The sequence below is a fragment of the Macrobrachium rosenbergii genome, chromosome 48 (genome assembly GCF_040412425.1).
Source record: "Macrobrachium rosenbergii isolate ZJJX-2024 chromosome 48, ASM4041242v1, whole genome shotgun sequence".
Taxonomy (NCBI): Eukaryota; Metazoa; Arthropoda; class Malacostraca; order Decapoda; family Palaemonidae; genus Macrobrachium; species Macrobrachium rosenbergii.
This window is the reverse complement of record NC_089788.1, coordinates 54,199,805-54,218,503: the sequence shown is the minus strand read 5'-3', so window position 1 is coordinate 54,218,503 and position 18,699 is coordinate 54,199,805. Positions and strand designations below refer to the sequence as shown.

The following is an 18,699-nucleotide window of genomic DNA, read 5'->3' as shown; positions in this document are numbered from 1 at the left end:
GCCCTAACGAGGAGGGTGAAACTAGTCGAAATTCAACGAGAACTACCTCCTACACATCATGAAACCACGGATATGAATATTGGTCAATTGCTTGCAACCATTCCAGCACAAGAAAAAACAATTAATAAGACGAACTGAGTGTTACTATATAAAATAAGTGCTGTTGAAACTGCCATTTTTATAACAAAACCTGTGAAATATGATGTTATATTTCATGGCTTTTCTATTTCACAGGCCATTTAATGTTACATTTTTACCTTCAAAGTAATACCATGCCTCAAATATGGCAGATATGTAATATATAATCCGATCATTATGGTAATTATGACATCTACTTACTATCCACTTCCAGGTACTCGCCTTTCCACAGCAATGTACGCAATGCAGTTGAAAGTACTTGGAATTGTATCGTTAATATTTAGATACTTTCAATTATGTCATTTTCATTGTGTACAACTTAACTTCTCTGTGTTGCTTTGATTGTTTTACAATTTGTTATATACCAAAATCATTGCAATTTAGTGTACAATACAAAGAAAATAATAACTCATTAGCTTTAACTGTTTTGCTCACAGCACGATTTGTATACAATTATATATGAAATTTTTTTGCACTGTCATATATTTCAATATTTATATATAATAATATTTTTTCATTTTTGATGGTTGCATACTAAACATCAGGCAATGTCAAAAAAGGAGCCAAAATGAACTCTTAATCTCAAAAACTAAGCATGCTGTGATTTTTGAAAAAATTTTTTCTGCTTAGCGCTAACTCCTGAACGCCACTGGCATACGGCAGACACTTTCGTAAATAGAGTCTTGGCGTTTAAGGGTTAAAGAAGGTCTTTTTCCTGATTTTACAAGTATCATATTTCACCTGATAAATTTCTTAGTAAATAAACAATACGTGTCTGTTGCAGTAAGTTGTTTACAAACTGTGGTTACCCTTATAACCCTGTAAGTACCCTGCCCCACCCTAACCTCCTTGTGCCCCACCCAGATAAGTTGTAATCTGTTTTCTTCACGAGGTCATGTTGGAAAGTTTTTCGAGGTGTTTTACCAGTTAAAAAATTTATAGGAAATAAATAATGCGCCCCTTGTTTGCAGATAATTCATAAGGCAGTAATTTGCTTTTACTATGAAATTGACCTTTTGCCCTTACAGGTCTCTCTCTCTCTCTCTCTCTCTCTCTCTCTCTCTCTCTCTCTCTCTCTCTCTCTCTCTCTCTCTCTCTCTCTCTCTCTCTCTCTCTCTCTCTCTGCAAATGTCGTCTCTAAGTATGTCATGAAAATAAGAAGGAAGAAGCAAGCAAATATCTAGTCTCTTATCCATTCTAATAGGGCATTTACAGTAGATGGAATTACTGATAAACCTCCCCTAAGGGCAAAACAGAAGCCTCGGTAGCATTACCAGCGTCACAGTTTGGAACAGAACTTGTATTGTCTCGGAGCACCATCACAAATCTCACCTATGTCCACCAGCAATGATAACTAGACATCAAAATATTATTATAATTCTATAATCTAGCTCAGTATGTTGTAGTTTGTGTTGTACTGACGTAGAATAACAATTATAACGCAATAAAAGCTGTTATTATGGCTTTGTGACGAAAAGCAGCCTAATGTATATATACGTGAATAGTGTAAGAAGGTTTAATAAATTAAAGTCATGTATTAAAAGTTGATCCTTAATAAATTGCTTTTATTCGGTTTTAAAAAGCTATGCTTTAAAATGACCATTAATAAGTTTATTTTATTTGTCATGGTATTGAGTTGTCCTGGAGCTGACTTGTCCTGGTGCTGAGTCAGCGGAATCGTCGTCCTGCACCCGTTTTATGGTACTGTGCCCAGGGTAGGGGCAACTTTGTTAATTCTTTGTGTGCAATCAGACACTCCTTCGCGACAAAGAATCTCACTAATGTAGTAGGCGACTCCTGGCTATACCACCACGCCACTATATGTCGAGATGAGTGCCATCCAGAGGCAGTACTTTCCTGTAGCAGCTTTCTCAATATGTAAGGAACCAGCAAGCATTTTTAGCAATGCTAGCAATACTTTTTATTTGTTTTACATTGCAATTGTTAATGTATTAGGATAGATAATCCATGCATCCCACCTCCTCCAATGTGGGGTTCAGCTTTGTAATTACTTGGTGAGTAGCTTATTTAAAAATTACATTTTTATATTTACAAGGTAATTACATAATCAGAGCCCTCCCTCCTCCCTTGCATGGTTAGGAGGCATAAACATATTGAGCTCGTTTGCAGAGCTGTTCCTCTCTTACCCGAAAGTGGGTGGGGCCTATTTAGCCAAAACAAAAGTAGTGCTACATGAATTTCAAAAGTTCTAGCTGCCGGATAATAGAAACTAATAGCTATATAATTACTTGGTAAATATATATAAAACTTTATTTGATTATAAAAAATGTCATTTTCTTTTAATATTTTAGATGGAAAGGCAGAATGAAGGACATAATACTTTTTTAATATTTTAGATGGAAAGGTGGAATGAAGGACATAATATTTAAAATTAACATGGAAAAAAAATAATGTTGATTGGAAAGGGTTTGCCTCTTTAATTAGGGACGCTAAGATAATTCTCTTTATTAACCCCTCGTGTCCAGGCACGATTAAGTGAGACATAATAATAATAACTTTATGTTCAATCTGGCCTGGCTCAGCTGAGAATTTATATTTTGCTCCATGTATTTTTAACTAATTTTGTTGGGAAAATGTCCAAATCACTTGAACAGGCCATAAATGACTTACAGCAACACTAACTCCTTAGTCCAGGACACGAGGGAGATTGGTGTGACTTAATATATCATGGGGGAATGTACTACATCTCCCTTTACCAGAATATCTTGTATATATTTACCCATAAATATACCTAGGGATTGCTGTTGGTTTTAGTGCTTATCTTGTACGATTGTATTGATTATCCGTCAGTTTTATAAATTTAGTCATGATTTTATTTTTATTTTCTGGATTAGTGAAGTAGTTATATGTCTTATACATTTAAGAAATGTATATAAAGTATGCTTTTAATTTTATTAGATGTTTTTAAAGCAGTCCGCTCCTTATTTTTGAAATGGGGCAACTGTTGTTGTTGTGACATCATAAGACGCTCTGAAGATGGGAGTCGGGAGAATAGCAGGGTGGCAGGAAGTGACCATTAAGCAGTGGTGGCATAAGGTTGAGAGTGCTCTCATTTGTGGTTTGTTGGTTGATTTGCAAGTCTATCTTATGTTTTGTTGTGGTTGTGAGCTGGGTTAGACAAGAAGTGCAATGGAAACAGGTGTATAGAGTTTATTCAAGTGGTAGTTGAGCGTGGTTAGTCAGAAATGGATGGATCTGACAGCAAGCACTTGGGAATGGAATGGAAATGGAGAAGAGGATGTCCGAGATTTAGCAGGATACAGGGCGAGTATGAAGGATGGAGAGGACAAGTCGAAGATTGGCTTGTGGTGTGTGAAGTAGTGAAATATCCAGGCATAGAGATAAGAATGAGCATAAAAGGAAAAGCTTTTGAAGTTACAGAAGGAATAGATAAAGATGAACTTGAGGATAAAGAGGGTTCAAAGATAATCTTACCCAAACTAGATGAAGTGCAGGTATATCCAAAAGATATTCTAATGGAAAATTACAGTAAAATGAGAAACTATTTTAAAGTAGAAAGAGAATTTAGTGAAAAGATGAGAGATATTATAATTAGGTATGAGAAGGCAGAATCACAGTGTAGTAGAGAGATAGGGAAAAGCATGCTTGAAGGAGAAGCAAAGGGTTTTCATGTATTAGAACAAGCAGACCTCACAGACAATCAAAAACAAATGGTATTAGCAGCTCGTGGTCAAGGAAAGTTGGAATGTAAAACAGTGTCACAGATAATGAGGAATATTTGAGGGATTATGGAATAAAAAGGAAGGGGAATGGTGGCGGTCAGAAGGCTATGCAAACTTCGGGAGAGAGAGAGAGAGAGAGAGAGAGGAAAAAAACCAAAGATATCGGGGAAATGGAATCAAGGTAGAGGTGGAAGAAATCCTATAAATAGAGAAGGGAAAATACCATTGTGTGCAGTGTGCAAATCGGAATGGCATTAGCCTAGGGATTATATAGAAGTTAGTAAAATAGGGTAATAATCTTGGGAAGAGGTTGGTGTGATTTTAGACACAGGATGTAAATCGACAGTTTGTGGGGAATTGTGACTAGCACACATTGTCGTGGGTTTGAATAAGGAAGAATTAAAGAGAGTGAATGATACAAAGAAAGAGTCTGACAAAGTATTTAATTTCGGTGAGTCATTATACAAGTCGAAAGGAGTAATGGAAATACCAGTGATATTGAAAAGCAAAAAGTTTAATTGAAGACTGAAATTTTGCAAGGTGATGCACCGTGGTTAATAGGGAAGAAAACCATGAGTAAAATGAGTATGGCTACAAATTTAAAAGAGCATTGTGTTAAAAATAGAAGTACTGTATTAGTGTTAATGAAGGTAAAGTTAAAAGAAGATAAACAGGTTCACCTAAGAATACCAGTTTTGAGGAGGAAGGTAGAAGAATTGTTACTGGAGGGATAGAAGGGAGAGAGTCTCAGGGAAATTAAAGGTGCAATGATGAAGTTACATCTACAATTTTGTCATGGAAGTGGAGGTAAAATATGGAAGCTAATGGAAGAAGCACAGTGGAATGATGGTTTGAGAGAAAAAAAAAAAGGCGGGAATAAAAAAGTTACTAACAGACTTAGTCGCAAGTTGTGAGATGTGTAAAAGATACAAAAGAAATCCAGCTAAATCAGTAGTGGGATTTCCATGGAGTAAAACATTTAATGAAGTTGTAGCAGTGGATGTGGGAGAGATAGAAGAGAGAAAGTTCTTGGTAATGGTAGATACAGCAATGAGGTATTGTCAGGATTTTTGGATAAAAGACAAGAAACCAAAAACTCTTATAGAGACACTTTTTGATGGGTGGTTTGCGATATTTGGAGCACCTTCTAAAATATTATCAGACAACGGGGGAGAATTTCAAAATGAAAAAGTAAGGAGGATGACAGAAAGATGGAATGTTAAAGTATTGGCCACAGCATCTGTATTTCCATGGAGCAATAGAATATGTGAGAAGATGGTAGGCATAATCAAAGAAAGCTTAAGAAAGATGATGATGAAGTGGATTGGTCCATAGCATTAAGATGGGTAGTGAGTAACAGGAACTACTTAATAAACAATGGGGATTTCTCCCCCAACCAATTAGTATTTGGAAAAAACCCTTTTTTGCCAAATTTGATGGGAGAAGAGAGTTCAAGTCCTGCCAGCATAGAAAGGTTTGGAAGAAAGTATAGTAGGGGATACACTGAATGCAGTTGATAAGGCCAGAGAAGTGGTTATCAAAAATGAGTCTTGTAATAAAATAAGAATTGCTTTAAACAAAAATGTCAAGAGAACATAAATTTGAAGGAGCGGTAGTGGGGAGATGAGGTGTTCTATAAGAGAGAAAACATGGGGATTCTCTAAGAGAAGTAGTTAGAATACATGCTACTAGGATTCAAAGACTATCACCAGAAAAAGAAAAGATACCTAAAACAGATAAAACACACACTGTGAAGGATGAATCCTGTGCATCAAAGGGAGGAATATAGACAGGCAGGAAGGAAAGATGATAAGGGGCTGGAGAAGGAATGCAGATATAGAAGAGACTATAGAAAGAGATTTGGCAGAGGAAATGCTGGAAGATGAAGGAAAAGTGAGGTAATAGAAGAGATACTCAAATTCAGAAAGGGAAATGGGGTTAGAGCTTTAAACAAAAATACAGGACAAGTAGAAGAATGGACTATATCAAGTCTTGCAGGAAAAAGATCAAGCAAATCTTGGACTGATTCATACAATGTAGAAGATTCACAGTCAGGTGACAAGGGATGGGTTTACTTGAGAGATTATAGTCATGTAGAAAAAATTGACGAAGAAGAGGTTTTGCTAGGATTTGAAAATAGAAACGTAATTGACGCTAAAGAAAAAGAACTGCAAAGTTGGAGAGAAAGCAAGGTATGTGGGGGGGTAAATGACGTTGGACAAAAAAGCTATATCTACAAGATGGATAGTAACTGAAAAGGTAAAAGGGGGAGAAAAGATGTGTAAAGCAAGATTGGTGGCTAGAGGTTTTGAAGAAGAAATGGCTGAATGGGAAAAAGATGCTCCTACATGCAATGCATGCTGAAATTTAAAAATTTTGTTTTAACACTAGTTAAATTGAAGGATTGGACTTGCTATACATTAGATGTAGAAACTGCATATTAACAAGGTGATGAAATACAAAGAGAGGTTTACTTAAAACCACTTAGTGAAGATGATTGGAGTGGATTATGGAAATTGAAGAAACTGTTTATGGGCTCACGGATGCAGCAAAGGCATGGTATTGTAAGGTGGTAAAAGTGGTGGAGCTTAAAGGTGAGAGAAGTAGAATAGAACCTAATATATTCTCTTGGAGGAAAGACAATAAATTGAATGGTATTTTATGTACACATGCAGATGATTTTTGTTATGGAGGAACTGAAGGATTTTTAAAGGAAATAGTTGGGAAGTTGAAAGGGAAGTTGCAAGTAGGAGAACAAGAAAGTAAAAGTTTTAAGTATACATAGGAGTAATGGTAGAGCATAAGGAAAACTGAATTTCTCCTAATCAGTGGCAGTATATAAATTCTATAAGAGAACCAGAAGCTAGAAGATTTACAGATAACAGAGTGTTAGGACAAGTAGTTAACAGAATATAGATCAGTGGTAGGACAGCTGAATTGGGTATCACTACATACCATGCCAGAAATATTATACGATGTTAGTGAATTAAGTAAAGCACTTAAAGAAGGAATGACTGAAGATATGAAAAAGCTGATGAAAATAATGAGAAAACTAGGAAACATAATAGGAGAAGTGATAATAAGTGAATCAGAAGAAAAGATTTATTGGGAAGCTTGTGCAGATGCTTCATATGGGAATATTGAAGATGGTCATACATAATTAGGTTATGTGATATCCTTGACAGATGGTAAGGGGAGAAGTCCCATATGGTGGAAATCCAGAAAATCCAGAAGAGTAGCAGAATCCACCATTGAAGCAGAAACTCTGTGTGTGGGGGAGGCCATAGAAGGAGTGGTATATTTCAAACATTTGTGGGAAGAGATAGCAGGAGAGAGAAAATTAGAAGCATTGGTTAAAACTGATAGTAAAACACTAATGACTGCAATTAAATCCGGTACAGGAATAAGTAGTAAGAGATTAAGAATTGATATTGCAGCACTAAGAGAAACATAGAATCTGGGGAAATAAAGGAGGTGAGATGATAAAAGGAAAACATCAAATAGCTGATGTATTGACTAAAGCAGGAGTTTGGGGAAAATATCAGAAGTTATGTGGATGTTAAAGAATTGGAGAAAAATGGAGATTAGAGGGGATTAGGCTAAGAAGAGTTTGGAGGAGGGAGAAGGAGATAAGTGATTATCTGTCATTTTTATAAATTTAATAATTATTTTGTTATTTTTATTATCTGAATTAGTGAAGTAGGTATATCGTTATACATTTTAAAAATGTATATAAAGTGCGCTGTTAATTTTATTAGATTTTTAAAGCAGTCCGCTCCTTATGTTTGAAATGGCGCAATGGTTGTTGTTGTGACGTCATAAGACACCCTGAAGACTGAAGACAGGAGTCAGGAGAATAGCGGGGTGGTGGGAAGTGACTATTAAGCAGTGGTGGCATAAGGTTGAGAGTGCTCTCATTTGTGGTTTGTTGGTCAATTTGTAAGTCTATCTTTTGTTTGTTGTGGTTATGAGCTGGATCGGACAGGAAGTGCAACGGGAACAGATGTGCAGAGTTTATTCATGTATGTCAGTTGTATTTGTAATTTTGCAAACTAAAGTACAAAGAAATATTAGGAAAAACCACATCTCCCTATCCTTGTACATCTTGCAAATATTTTAGTATAAATATACTCAGAAATTTTTACTGATTTTATGTCTTATCTATTATGATATTTTGTGAGCTTTGGTGGTAATTTGTACAAAATGAAATATAAAAAATAATTAGAAAGAAAATGTATAACTTGCTGAAATTACCATATTTTTACAAGTGTCTTGGAAAAAAGGCTCCTGCACATGGTTGCAAATATTCACTTTTAACTTCCCGTGAAGGTACAGAAAATGTTTTAAGTTTTTCTCTTATAACTTGTGCATTTGCATGTCTTCCTCTTTCCATTGATGTGTTGTTTTTAAAATTGGCCAACCTTAAAGTTTGCTTGGTCTATGGGTGTTTTTAATGTGTATTTTACCCCGGCCTGTAAGGGTTGGTACAATTTACTGAGCTTTGTTATATATCTAAATTTTATAGGACTTTTATGAAATTTTGGCATTTGTGTAAATAAAGCTAAATTTTATGAAGCAGGCGTCACTTTTATGGCTTAAGTATGTGTACAAATAACTGTTTAATATCTTTTGATTAACAACGTGCCTCCCACAGTTGCTACTGGATTCTAATTTTGATATTAAAACATGCATAGGACTTTTTTTTTGTACATATAAAGCCAAAATTGCTATTAGCCTTATTCTACAAGCAATATGACAGATTTACTGTATCTAATTTTATTCAAATTGATGGTACGTGGAAAGGTATTTGGAGTATTATTAATTTTATTTATAATAGTTTTAATTGGTTTCACTTTCCATATGATAGATTTTGTCTACTATTTATATTAAATTTATATACTGTACATAATGCATATTTCGCTTAAAAGACAGCCTTTAAATCCTAAAATTCACCCCTAAAAATTGTAGGACGTCTTATACTACCATTCTAAAAATCAAACCTTGAATTCTGATTGATGTTTATCAGTTGGCTAGTCATGGCCATGGTGAGATAACTACTGACACATGAAAAATTCTCATTAAGAAATAAACTGATAATGAAAGTAATAAAACCATTTTTATTGTATATATTATTGGCATATTCGAGGAATAATTCCATATCAATGAAATCAACTTTTATCTATGTGAGCCCAGCTGAGAAAATGTAAACATTGAGTTATTGTTGCGCTCACAGCAACCTTTATCTTTCTGTAACCTTTCAGAAATTTTAGTGGTACAGTAGTGTAGTAACGGTAGTAATAACATTTAGGGTAACATAATATTAATTTTTTGTTAAAAATTCACTATCATTTTGGTGGTAAATAGCACAAGTTTAGATTACATACAGCTGTTTAGAACAATTCAGTTATACGGACGATAATTTTGTACGACAATTATTGTACGTTACCGTATTGTTGTTAGGGGTTGTTTGTGATTTGGAATGAAATGTAAACCAAACAATGGTTTCCCTTTTAGGTGATGTGTGTAGGAAAAATGTGATATAGAATCAGCTTTCTTCTTTCATTTATTTTGAATTTCTGAATATACAGTAAGTAAAACTGCATTTGTAAGAACATCATCTTTACATAACCAAAAGCTAGCCCATACACATGGTTTTGTAATTTACCAGTTGTCTATCGAAAGGTTGTCGTATACATGGAAATATACGGTAAATATTTATACACATAGTACAGGCAGTCCCTGGTTATGGGTGCGGTTCTGTTTCTGAGGGTGTGATGATAACCGAAAATTGCCGCTAACTGAAAATCAGCGATTTTCGGCGATTTTTGGGGCTTATCGGCGCCAAAAAGTGCCAATTTTTGGTTATCAGCTCCTCTGTTAGGTATGTATCAGCGGCAATACCCAATTATTGGTGCCAATAAGCAGAAATTGACAATTTTTGGTGCCGAAAATTACCAATTTTCGGCGCTAGACAAGCCCCATAAAACCGGATCGCCATTAACCGGGGACTGCATGTATTCATTGATTGAGTTATTTATGTAGTAATGATTTTATTTTTATTTTATTTTGGTATGGGCCTAATTTTAGATGTTAGTTTAAAAACATGAACAAGATTATCATAGGTAAGAATATCCAAATTGCTTATCTTTTAAGAATGTTGCATTGTTATCATATTTACTGAAATGGTATGAATACTTTTAAGAGAATTTTAGTTATTACTAGTTTTTATATAAATAACTTAGCAAGTAATTACATAGCTATTGGTTCCCTAACCTACGGCAGCTTAAAAATTCAAAATTCGTGCAGTAGCGCTACCATCGTTAGTGTGTAGGTGACAAGGTCCCGCCCACCAGACCCAACCAGACTCTTTCATCTTCCCAATTGCGTTGGAAATCAAAGATCTCCAGTGGTGGTCGTGCGGAGAAAGACTTCAGGAAGGGAAGTCTCTTCTCCCAGTGTGCCCAGACCTTCTATTTTATTCAGATGCCTCTGACCTAGGTTGGGGCACCCTTCTGGACAGCTGGAAACTCTGGAACATGGACTACGGTACAACAGAACTCTCACATCAACGTAAAGGAACTGAGAGCAGTCCACCGGGCCTTCAGTCCTTCTTGGATCTGATCTGTGGCAAGAAGATTGTAGTACATGCGGACAACACCACAGCTCTTGCTTACATTCGCAAACAGGGGCACTCACTCTTTCTCTCTGTACGAGATGGTGAGGGATCTCCTTCTGTGGGCAGAGGAGAACCAAATCTCTCTTGTCACCCGGTTCATTCAAGGGAGAATGAACATGATTGTGGATGAATTAAGCCGCCTCAAACAGTTCCACTGTGGGTTTGCTGCCATAGGTCAGAGCAAAAGGGTTTTCGAGACAGGCTGCAGAGGCAGTTGCAAGATGCAGACAAGCTTCTTCTACAAAGCTCTACCAATCAAAATGGGCAGTCTTCAGAAGGTGGTGCAACCGCCATAACGTCTCTTCTTCTGAGATATCTATAAGCCAAATAGTCGATTTTTTTATATTCCTAAAGTCCTTCAGGAAGCTATTGACCTCTACCATCAAAGGGTATAGGTCTATGTTCAGCTCAGTCTTTAAGCACAGAGGAATGGATCTGTCTTTTAATCAAGATATCGGCAGCTTGATCAACTCCTTCGATACGTCCAAGAAAGAAAGTTCATTTAGTGTCTCTTGGAACTTAGACGTTGTACTGAAGTGGCTTTCAGGTCCTCAATTCGAAACTCTTCGTTCAGTTTCCCTCAGGAATTTCTCGAAAAAGACTCTTTTTTAGTGGCTATCGCTACTGCCAGACGTATTGGCGAGTTACAGGGAGTAGACAAGAGAATGGGTTTTGCACAAGAGGACGCAGTCTGCTTTCTTTCTCTTGGTTTCCTCGCAAAGAACAAGGACCCTTGTAAACCCTGGCCTAGATCCTTCATCATCAAGAACTTTTATGGATATCTTAGGACCTGAGGAAGAAGAAAGACTCCTCTGCCTAGTGAGTTTGAGAACCTCTGGTGCTCTATAAGAAATCCAGTTCGCCCGCTCTCCAAAAGTGCCATATAATTTTTTCTGAGAGAGTTAATATTAGAAGCCCACTCTCAGATCCAGGAAGGAACCTTTCCATTACTTAAGGTTAAGGCTCATGAAATTAGGGCAGTTGCAACTTCCCTCGCTTTCAAACACAACTTTTCTATTTCCACAATCCTACAGTCGACGTTCTGGAGATGCAAGTCCATGTTCGCCTCACACTACCTCAAGGACATAGAAACCGTGTTTGAAAATTTTAGCACTGTAGGACCTTTATCCTTGGCTGGCATGGTGCTGGGAGAAGAAGCATAGGGAATCTCTGTTCCTTTGCTATCCACTCACCTTGGCTTAAGGTTTTGAGTCGATGGGAAGCCTGGGGGTACATTCTACCTGGAGTACCCACCAGTTCATGTTTTATTATTGATAATGGTTGGGTTATGGTTTTATTCTGTGGTGTAGGTAATAGTGTTGTCATTTTGTATTCTGGTCTTCGCCCAGGGCAGGGGCATCTTTTAAAACTTTGTCAGTATATGGTGTACTTCCTCCACTGCAAAGTTCCCACTACAAGTTGAGAGAAGTGCCGACCAGAGGCAGTACCCACGTGCAGCAGCTCTCTCTCAACAGGTAAGGAAACAACAAGCATTCATTCAATGTTAGCAACCTTACTATTTTGAATTCATTACTTACTTAATGCTTTGGAGTAGAATATGTCCATGCTCTTTCCCACCTCCTAACAATGTCGAATCAGCTATGTAATTACTTGGTAAGTTACGTATATAAAAATGACATTTTTCTGATAAAATAAAGTTTTGTATATACTTACCAAGTAATTACATTATTGGAGCCCGCCTTCCCCCCCCCCTTTGCATGGGCATTAGAACATAAAACGAATTGAGCTCTCCGCTGGGTTGTTTCCTTGGGTCCTGGATGGTGGGCGGGATCCTGTCACCTACACACTAACAATAGTAGCGCCACCGAGTGAATTTTGAATTTTTAAGCAGAGGGAACCAATAGCTATGTAATTACATGGTAAATATATGTAAAACTTTATTTTATCATAAAAATGTCATTTTTCTAACTACATCAAGATTACAATGGGAACTTATTTATCATTTCTCTCTTACAGATGGAGAACTACAAAGATGCTATAAGGGCGAAAATATTTAATGAAAATCAGTTGATTGTGTTCTCTGGAGATCCAGAAAATGACATAGTGCCTTACACAGTTCATTGTTCTTATTTTTTAACAGGTAGGTTTCTTTCTGTCATGTACATTTATGTACTGTTAAGAGATGTTAGCAAGTTAGATAAGTTTCTGGTAAGTTTTTCAAAGGTGTTATTCATTTCATCTCAGATTTTACAGTGGAACTTATAATTAGCCCACATTTGTGGTCTTCGAATACCCCAGGTACTTGGACTTCATTTATAGATGAAAGCAAGTTTGGCATCAGTCCTGCATGTGTTTATGGAACCTAGGATCACCAGCAGAGTGCCTCACTTTTGTGTCTGAATTGCTTTTCACAACACAGCTATTTCCCACATATTTGCAAAGGTATTTACAGAATTGCTTAAAGTATTCTATAAATTATAGTTTATATTGTTCAGTTCTTTTATTTAATCTTCATATTTTACAAGGTCATAAAGATTTAGTTATATGTTTTACAAGGTCATAAAGATTTAGTTATACATAAAATCCCTTATAACCAGCATCCGTGGGACCAAAGGGTTTGCTGGTTATTTGAATTTGCCAGCTACATGAGAGAAATCATTTTGAAATGCCATAGCATGTAGTCTGAATTCTTCTTTCATCACTTGTTCCCCTATAAACAATACCTATTTTTCATAGTTTTATTAAATAATTCATAACATCTTAAATTGAACATTATCCTGTACTTAGCTAACTCTGATAGTAATGTGAAGGTGCTTAAATCCATATATCATCGATATATGGATTTAAGTCCCACAGTCTCTCAAAAAAAAACAGATTTTATGAAGAATACTCCCTCTCCTTCCCCCCTTTTTTCAATAAAAAGTAACCCACATGAAAGAGAAGAGAAAGTAAATGTCCAGTGAGAGTGTAGTTTACACCAGCACAGTGCATTTGCACATGCACACACACACACACACAGACTGAGACAGTAATTGTTAGGCATGAGAAGTTACGATGCAACACAGTTGGCAATTTATACTGTATACATTACTGAATCTATTCAAGTTTTTCAGTTCACTTGAGTCAACTTCATGAACTTGAAAACCATAAAACATTATTTTTAAAAAAAATTAGTTGAAGAGCTACACTGATTATGCTATATTAACTGAGGTCAGAGTACTCAAGTGCATTTGAAACAATCGAATCTGTGCAGCACACCAATAAACTCATGAATGTTGGCGCATTATTTTTTGTGATTATAATTTTTGCAAATATTTGTTTATAGTAAACCAGCAATGTTTTTGTTTGCATTTTTTTTTGCAAATTTAAACACTCAGTGACTGTCACTGATGGTGTTACTCATCAAAGGCAAGGAGATGGAGAGACTGATGGTGTTACTCATCAAAGGCAAGGAGATGGAGAGAAGTGAGGGGGAGGAGACTTGAGTTGTGTAGTAGCTTAATCCACACACAATCACACACACTCACAGGAATGCTATTAGAATTGGGTGATTGGCTATTAATCCCAAAATGTAGATTGTCAAAAAAAAAAAAAAGCTGTCTATGGAAAGGAAAAGAATGCATTGGGCATTAAACATTCTTTCTTTCATGCTCTCTCAAGATAATTCTTGCTTTAATGGCAGTTGGAGAAAAAATGTGCTGGTTGCTTGAGAGTTACAGTTTTTAAAATCCTGGATACAAAGAAGTTTACTGCATTTCTTGCCAGGTATATACATCTTTGCTGACAACAGGGTTTTCACAGAAGATTTTGAAAGAAGTTAGCAAAATTTGTGTGTTAGTACTGTAAAGCCTTGCTATACACATAAATATGGAATGAGAGATGGTTTGAAAATTGTGGGTTACATGGTGGTTTTCGTGAATAAGTACTGTATACTGCATATGAAAGCATGGAGTGGAAATGCTATGGATTAACAGGTGGTTTTGCTGGATATATTTGAAAATGTGAAATGAGAGATATTTAGGAATACCAGATGGTTATTTTGGATGTACTTGAAAATGTGGAATGGGAGATGTTTAAAAAATGTTTGATTGGCAGATGGGTTTGCTGGGCATATTTAAAAATGTGGAATGATTAGCAGAGGGTTTTGTATTTGAGAATTTGGGATGGTAAGTGTTTTGGATTACCAGTTGGTTTTGCTAGATACTCTTGAAAATGAGGAATGAGAATATATTGAAGATTGTCAGATGGTTTAGCTGGATATATTCAGAAGTTTTGGATTATCAAGTAGTTTTGCAGGATATAATTGAGGATATGGGTTTCAGAAATTTTGAAGCATGGTGGTTTTGCTGGAAATGTTTGAAAATGTTGAGTGAGAGATGTTTAAAAAATTTTAGGATGCCAGATGGTTTGGCTGGATGTATTTAAAACTGTAATCTGATTGAGATTTTAAAGATGTATTTAACACCAGGTAGTTTTTTAGATATGTTAAAAGATTTAAGAATCTCAGAGATGTTTAAGAAATTTATTTGCCCAAATAAAAATATAAAGAATTTAAAATACCAGTAACACCTCAATTTAACGGACTTCTGTATGTATCAGTTGTATTATTATGGTGTTTTTTTGTTTGTTTGTTATGCTACCATTTAAGATGTGATACATTTGTAAATGAATCTCTTAAATTGAATGTTAGGTGTAAAGCACAGGTTAGTTTAGGGTAAGGTGGACTGTGAATTAATGCACGCAGCCAATTGACCAATGCTTTCCTGTTTTTAGCCTGTGAGAATGGGCTCTTTATTTCCAGGGTATTTGGTTGGGGAAGTAATCGCTCAGAGTCTCTTAATATTGAGTATGGCATTAGGCTGGTTCCATCTTAAATCCACACCTTTTTAATGTTTATGTGGACAGCCTCAGTTGTGAACTGGATGAATGTGGGAAGGGATGTTGTCTGGCTAATACACCAGTGAATAATTTTTCTTATGCCAATGACATTTCACTTGTCACATCCTCAGTCTTGGCCATGAATGATCTTCTAAGAGTATGTGAAAAATTTGCAAAAATATCTCTGTTATTTTCAGCACTACAAAATCAGTATGCATGCTTATTCTTCCAAGGAGTGTAAAGTTAAATAAATACCTGTGCATCTGTATTCCTTGGTATTGAAAAACTTGCTTTTGCTGATTCTTTCAGTTACTTAGGGCACACAATTTCATGTAATTTTGTGATGATCATGTTGAACACTAGAAGATATAAAGGTATGGATGCATACAGGAGAGCCAGTTTACAAGTCAGATTCTTAATTTGTAGTAGAATCTCAGCTCTTCTCTCCAAATGACCCAATTCCAGTTTAATTAAGACAGAATTTCACAGTGGAGTTATATCCAGAGTCAGTCAGAGCTCTAATGATGAGAACAAAGCCTAGATCACAGAACTCCCACCAAAACCACACTGGTAATCAAGATACTAACCACTTTTTAGTGAGCCACAAAAAAGCTAAATTTTTGAAGCACAGGATAGTGAGAGTTGTGTTACATGTAAGGCCTCTGGATCTGCAGTACATGAAGCAGTAATTTCTAAGGCCAGGAAACTAGAAGCAGACCTGCTTGGATTTCTCCTCCTTTCTTGTTTCTACTCGTCATTGGATATCTGGAATAAGTTAGTCATCAAACAGCAAGTTACTCTTATGCAAACACTTTTTCAGTGTGTCATTCTCTTTTGGAGGCCCTCTTCAAAGGAGAGTTGATATGTGTAGAGGTTTCTTGAGGATGGTTGGGAGTTCACCCCCCCCCCTCCCCATTAACTTACGTAGGTACATGTAACCCCAGAAGGACACCTTGGTATGGTTCCTGGACAGCTTTTTAAGAAGCCAAATTCACAGTCCAGATCTATTAAAGGACTTGAGAGTCCATGCTATGGTTACCATCAGATGATGAAATCTTCGAAGTCCTGAAGACTTAAGTTACTGGCCATGCCAACTAGGAACACTTCTTGTCTGATCTACAGAATGGTGTGACATTCAGTCCCTTTTTTTATGCATGACTGTAGAATATCAGGTAGTGTTGATATTCCTTTTGCCTTGGCATACTTAGACAAAGCCTTCCTGTGATCTCCTAAGCTGGATCTGAGATATTTTCAGTTAGGTAAGACAGCAAGCCAATGAAGTGGACTTCAGTAACCATGTTCAATGAAGAGCTTTCAAGACAGGAGTTGCATTCCTGTCCAATAAGTCCAAGGGAATTATGACAGGAAAGTGCTGTCAAGGACTACTTCAGTCTATGAAATTCCCTAGCTGTTCTTGCTTTGTGTAGATGGTTAAGTGATGCCAAGATTTTCGAGAACACCTCAGAGGCCAAGAGAATTGTTTCTTATGCTCTGGATGATTGTTTATATGCTAATAATCATGTTCTAATGAAGAGAGATGCAACTTAAGGAAAAGTTACTCAATTTGGTTACTTCTTCAGAACCCCAAAACTCTACTGTCTGACTTCTTATTTTTAATTGTTTATTGCAAGGACTGATTAACCCTTTCACTTACAATGACGGATACAAACGTTATCCAAATTTAATTCCTTCACTTAATGATGATGTTACCCAAATGTCAGTATCTCTAATTAAACTAAGGTATCATGGTAAGAACTTTCATATTTTGCAATTCAAAAGACATCAAGAAGCAAGTAACCTGAAATAATATACAGAACTGCCCCACTTTTACACGCTTCGCTTTTTTACGCTTCATTTTGTTACAGATTTTTGTGGAACATATCTCAGTTTTATGCGGGAACTTTCACCAGTTTGCAAATTTTTCTATGGACCCTATCTCTAAATTATGACTAATTAGCTTTTTTTTTTTTTTTTTTTTTTGAAGAGCAACACTGTGTATTCACTAATTACTGTATTTTTTAATTAAAGGGTATGTATAGAGAGAGAGAGAGAGGTGTTTACATTAAAGTCTAAGTACATTATGAATGGATTTAGTAAGTGAAATAATGGTTTATTGATATTTTGCTGTTTTCTCATTAAAGGATATGTATACTGAGAGAGAGAGAGAGAGAGAGAGAGAGAGAGAGAGAATTGTGGTTTTTAAATCGAAGTCTAAGCACAGTATAAATGGATTCTGTAAGTGAAATAATATTTTATTGATATTTTGCTGTTTTTTCATTAAAGGATATGTACAGTGTACTGAGAGAAAGAACTGAAGTGTTTACACATCAAGCACAGTAACTTGTTGGGGACGAGGCTTCAAAGGCACTGTTAAACTATGGCTGGGAGGAGAGAAATAATGTTGAGTGTGGCCTACGTATGAAATTAGGATTTTAAATATTTTCACGTTGATTAGAGATGAAACATCAACAGTGATAAAATATTCTGTTGTGTACTGTTATAATATGTGTGATAATCATAGTCAACTAAACTTGTAATGAAATATGGCACAATAAAGCAGACAGAGCTAGTAAACTTACTGGATTTGTTTATTTTCATGTTCTTTTTATGTTTATGGTACAGTAATTGATATTTCATTAAAGGATATGCACAGTATATTACTGATATACATCTGAGAGAACTGAGATTCTGTCGTCAGACAGTTTGCCTACCGGAGGTTTTGGGTTGCCTACATATGAAATTTGGATTTTAAATATTTTACGATGGTTAGATCAATACAGTATGAATGGATTCTGAAAGTGATATAATGTTTTATTAATATTTTGCTGTGTTTCTCATTAAAGGATATGTATATTGAGAGAATGATGGAACAAGAATTTTTAATAAATTTACTGGAGATGGTGAGGACTAACCACAAAGCAATGTAAACCAAAAACTTACTGTACTGAAACATTTTTTTTATCATGAATGTATTAGTATGTAATCACAAAAATACTAACATAATATAACAAAATTACCATTCTGTTTGGAGGAACATGTCCCGTTGTTCTAAACTACCCACATATTTAGATATGCTGTATACAGTAATACTATCCTACAATACATACTATACAGTAAATATCATTTCAAAATTATCTTCAGCAAAACATAATAAAATGTATGTACATTATGTGCAGTACAGCAGACGATGCACAAAGTTACTTTTAGGCATAAGAAAACATGGGTGTCTGAATTATAGAGGATACAATACTTAAGAGTAACAGTTGTAGATGGGTACATAATGATGTAAGATGACTTTGAATTGATATTGGGGTGTTCTTGGATGATAGTTTGAGATATTTT

The 18,699-nt window shown here is 35.8% G+C and overlaps 1 protein-coding gene across 2 annotated transcripts in view; it reads left to right on the top strand.

Annotated features, from left to right (window-relative positions):
- LOC136831404 (uncharacterized) overlaps window positions 1–18,699 on the top strand; it is a 135,384-nt gene that overhangs the window by 73,594 nt on the left and 43,091 nt on the right. Inside the window, exons 4-5 of one of the 2 annotated variants that reach the window (XM_067091787.1) lie at window positions 12,496–12,619; window positions 17,641–17,859. In XM_067091787.1, coding sequence (XP_066947888.1) covers window positions 12,496–12,619; window positions 17,641–17,672 — 156 coding nt within the window. In that variant the 3' untranslated portion in view covers window positions 17,673–17,859. Of the gene's footprint in view, window positions 1–12,495; window positions 12,620–17,640; window positions 17,860–18,699 lie in introns of those variants that run through there. The other variant, XM_067091786.1, reaches the window with a different exon arrangement.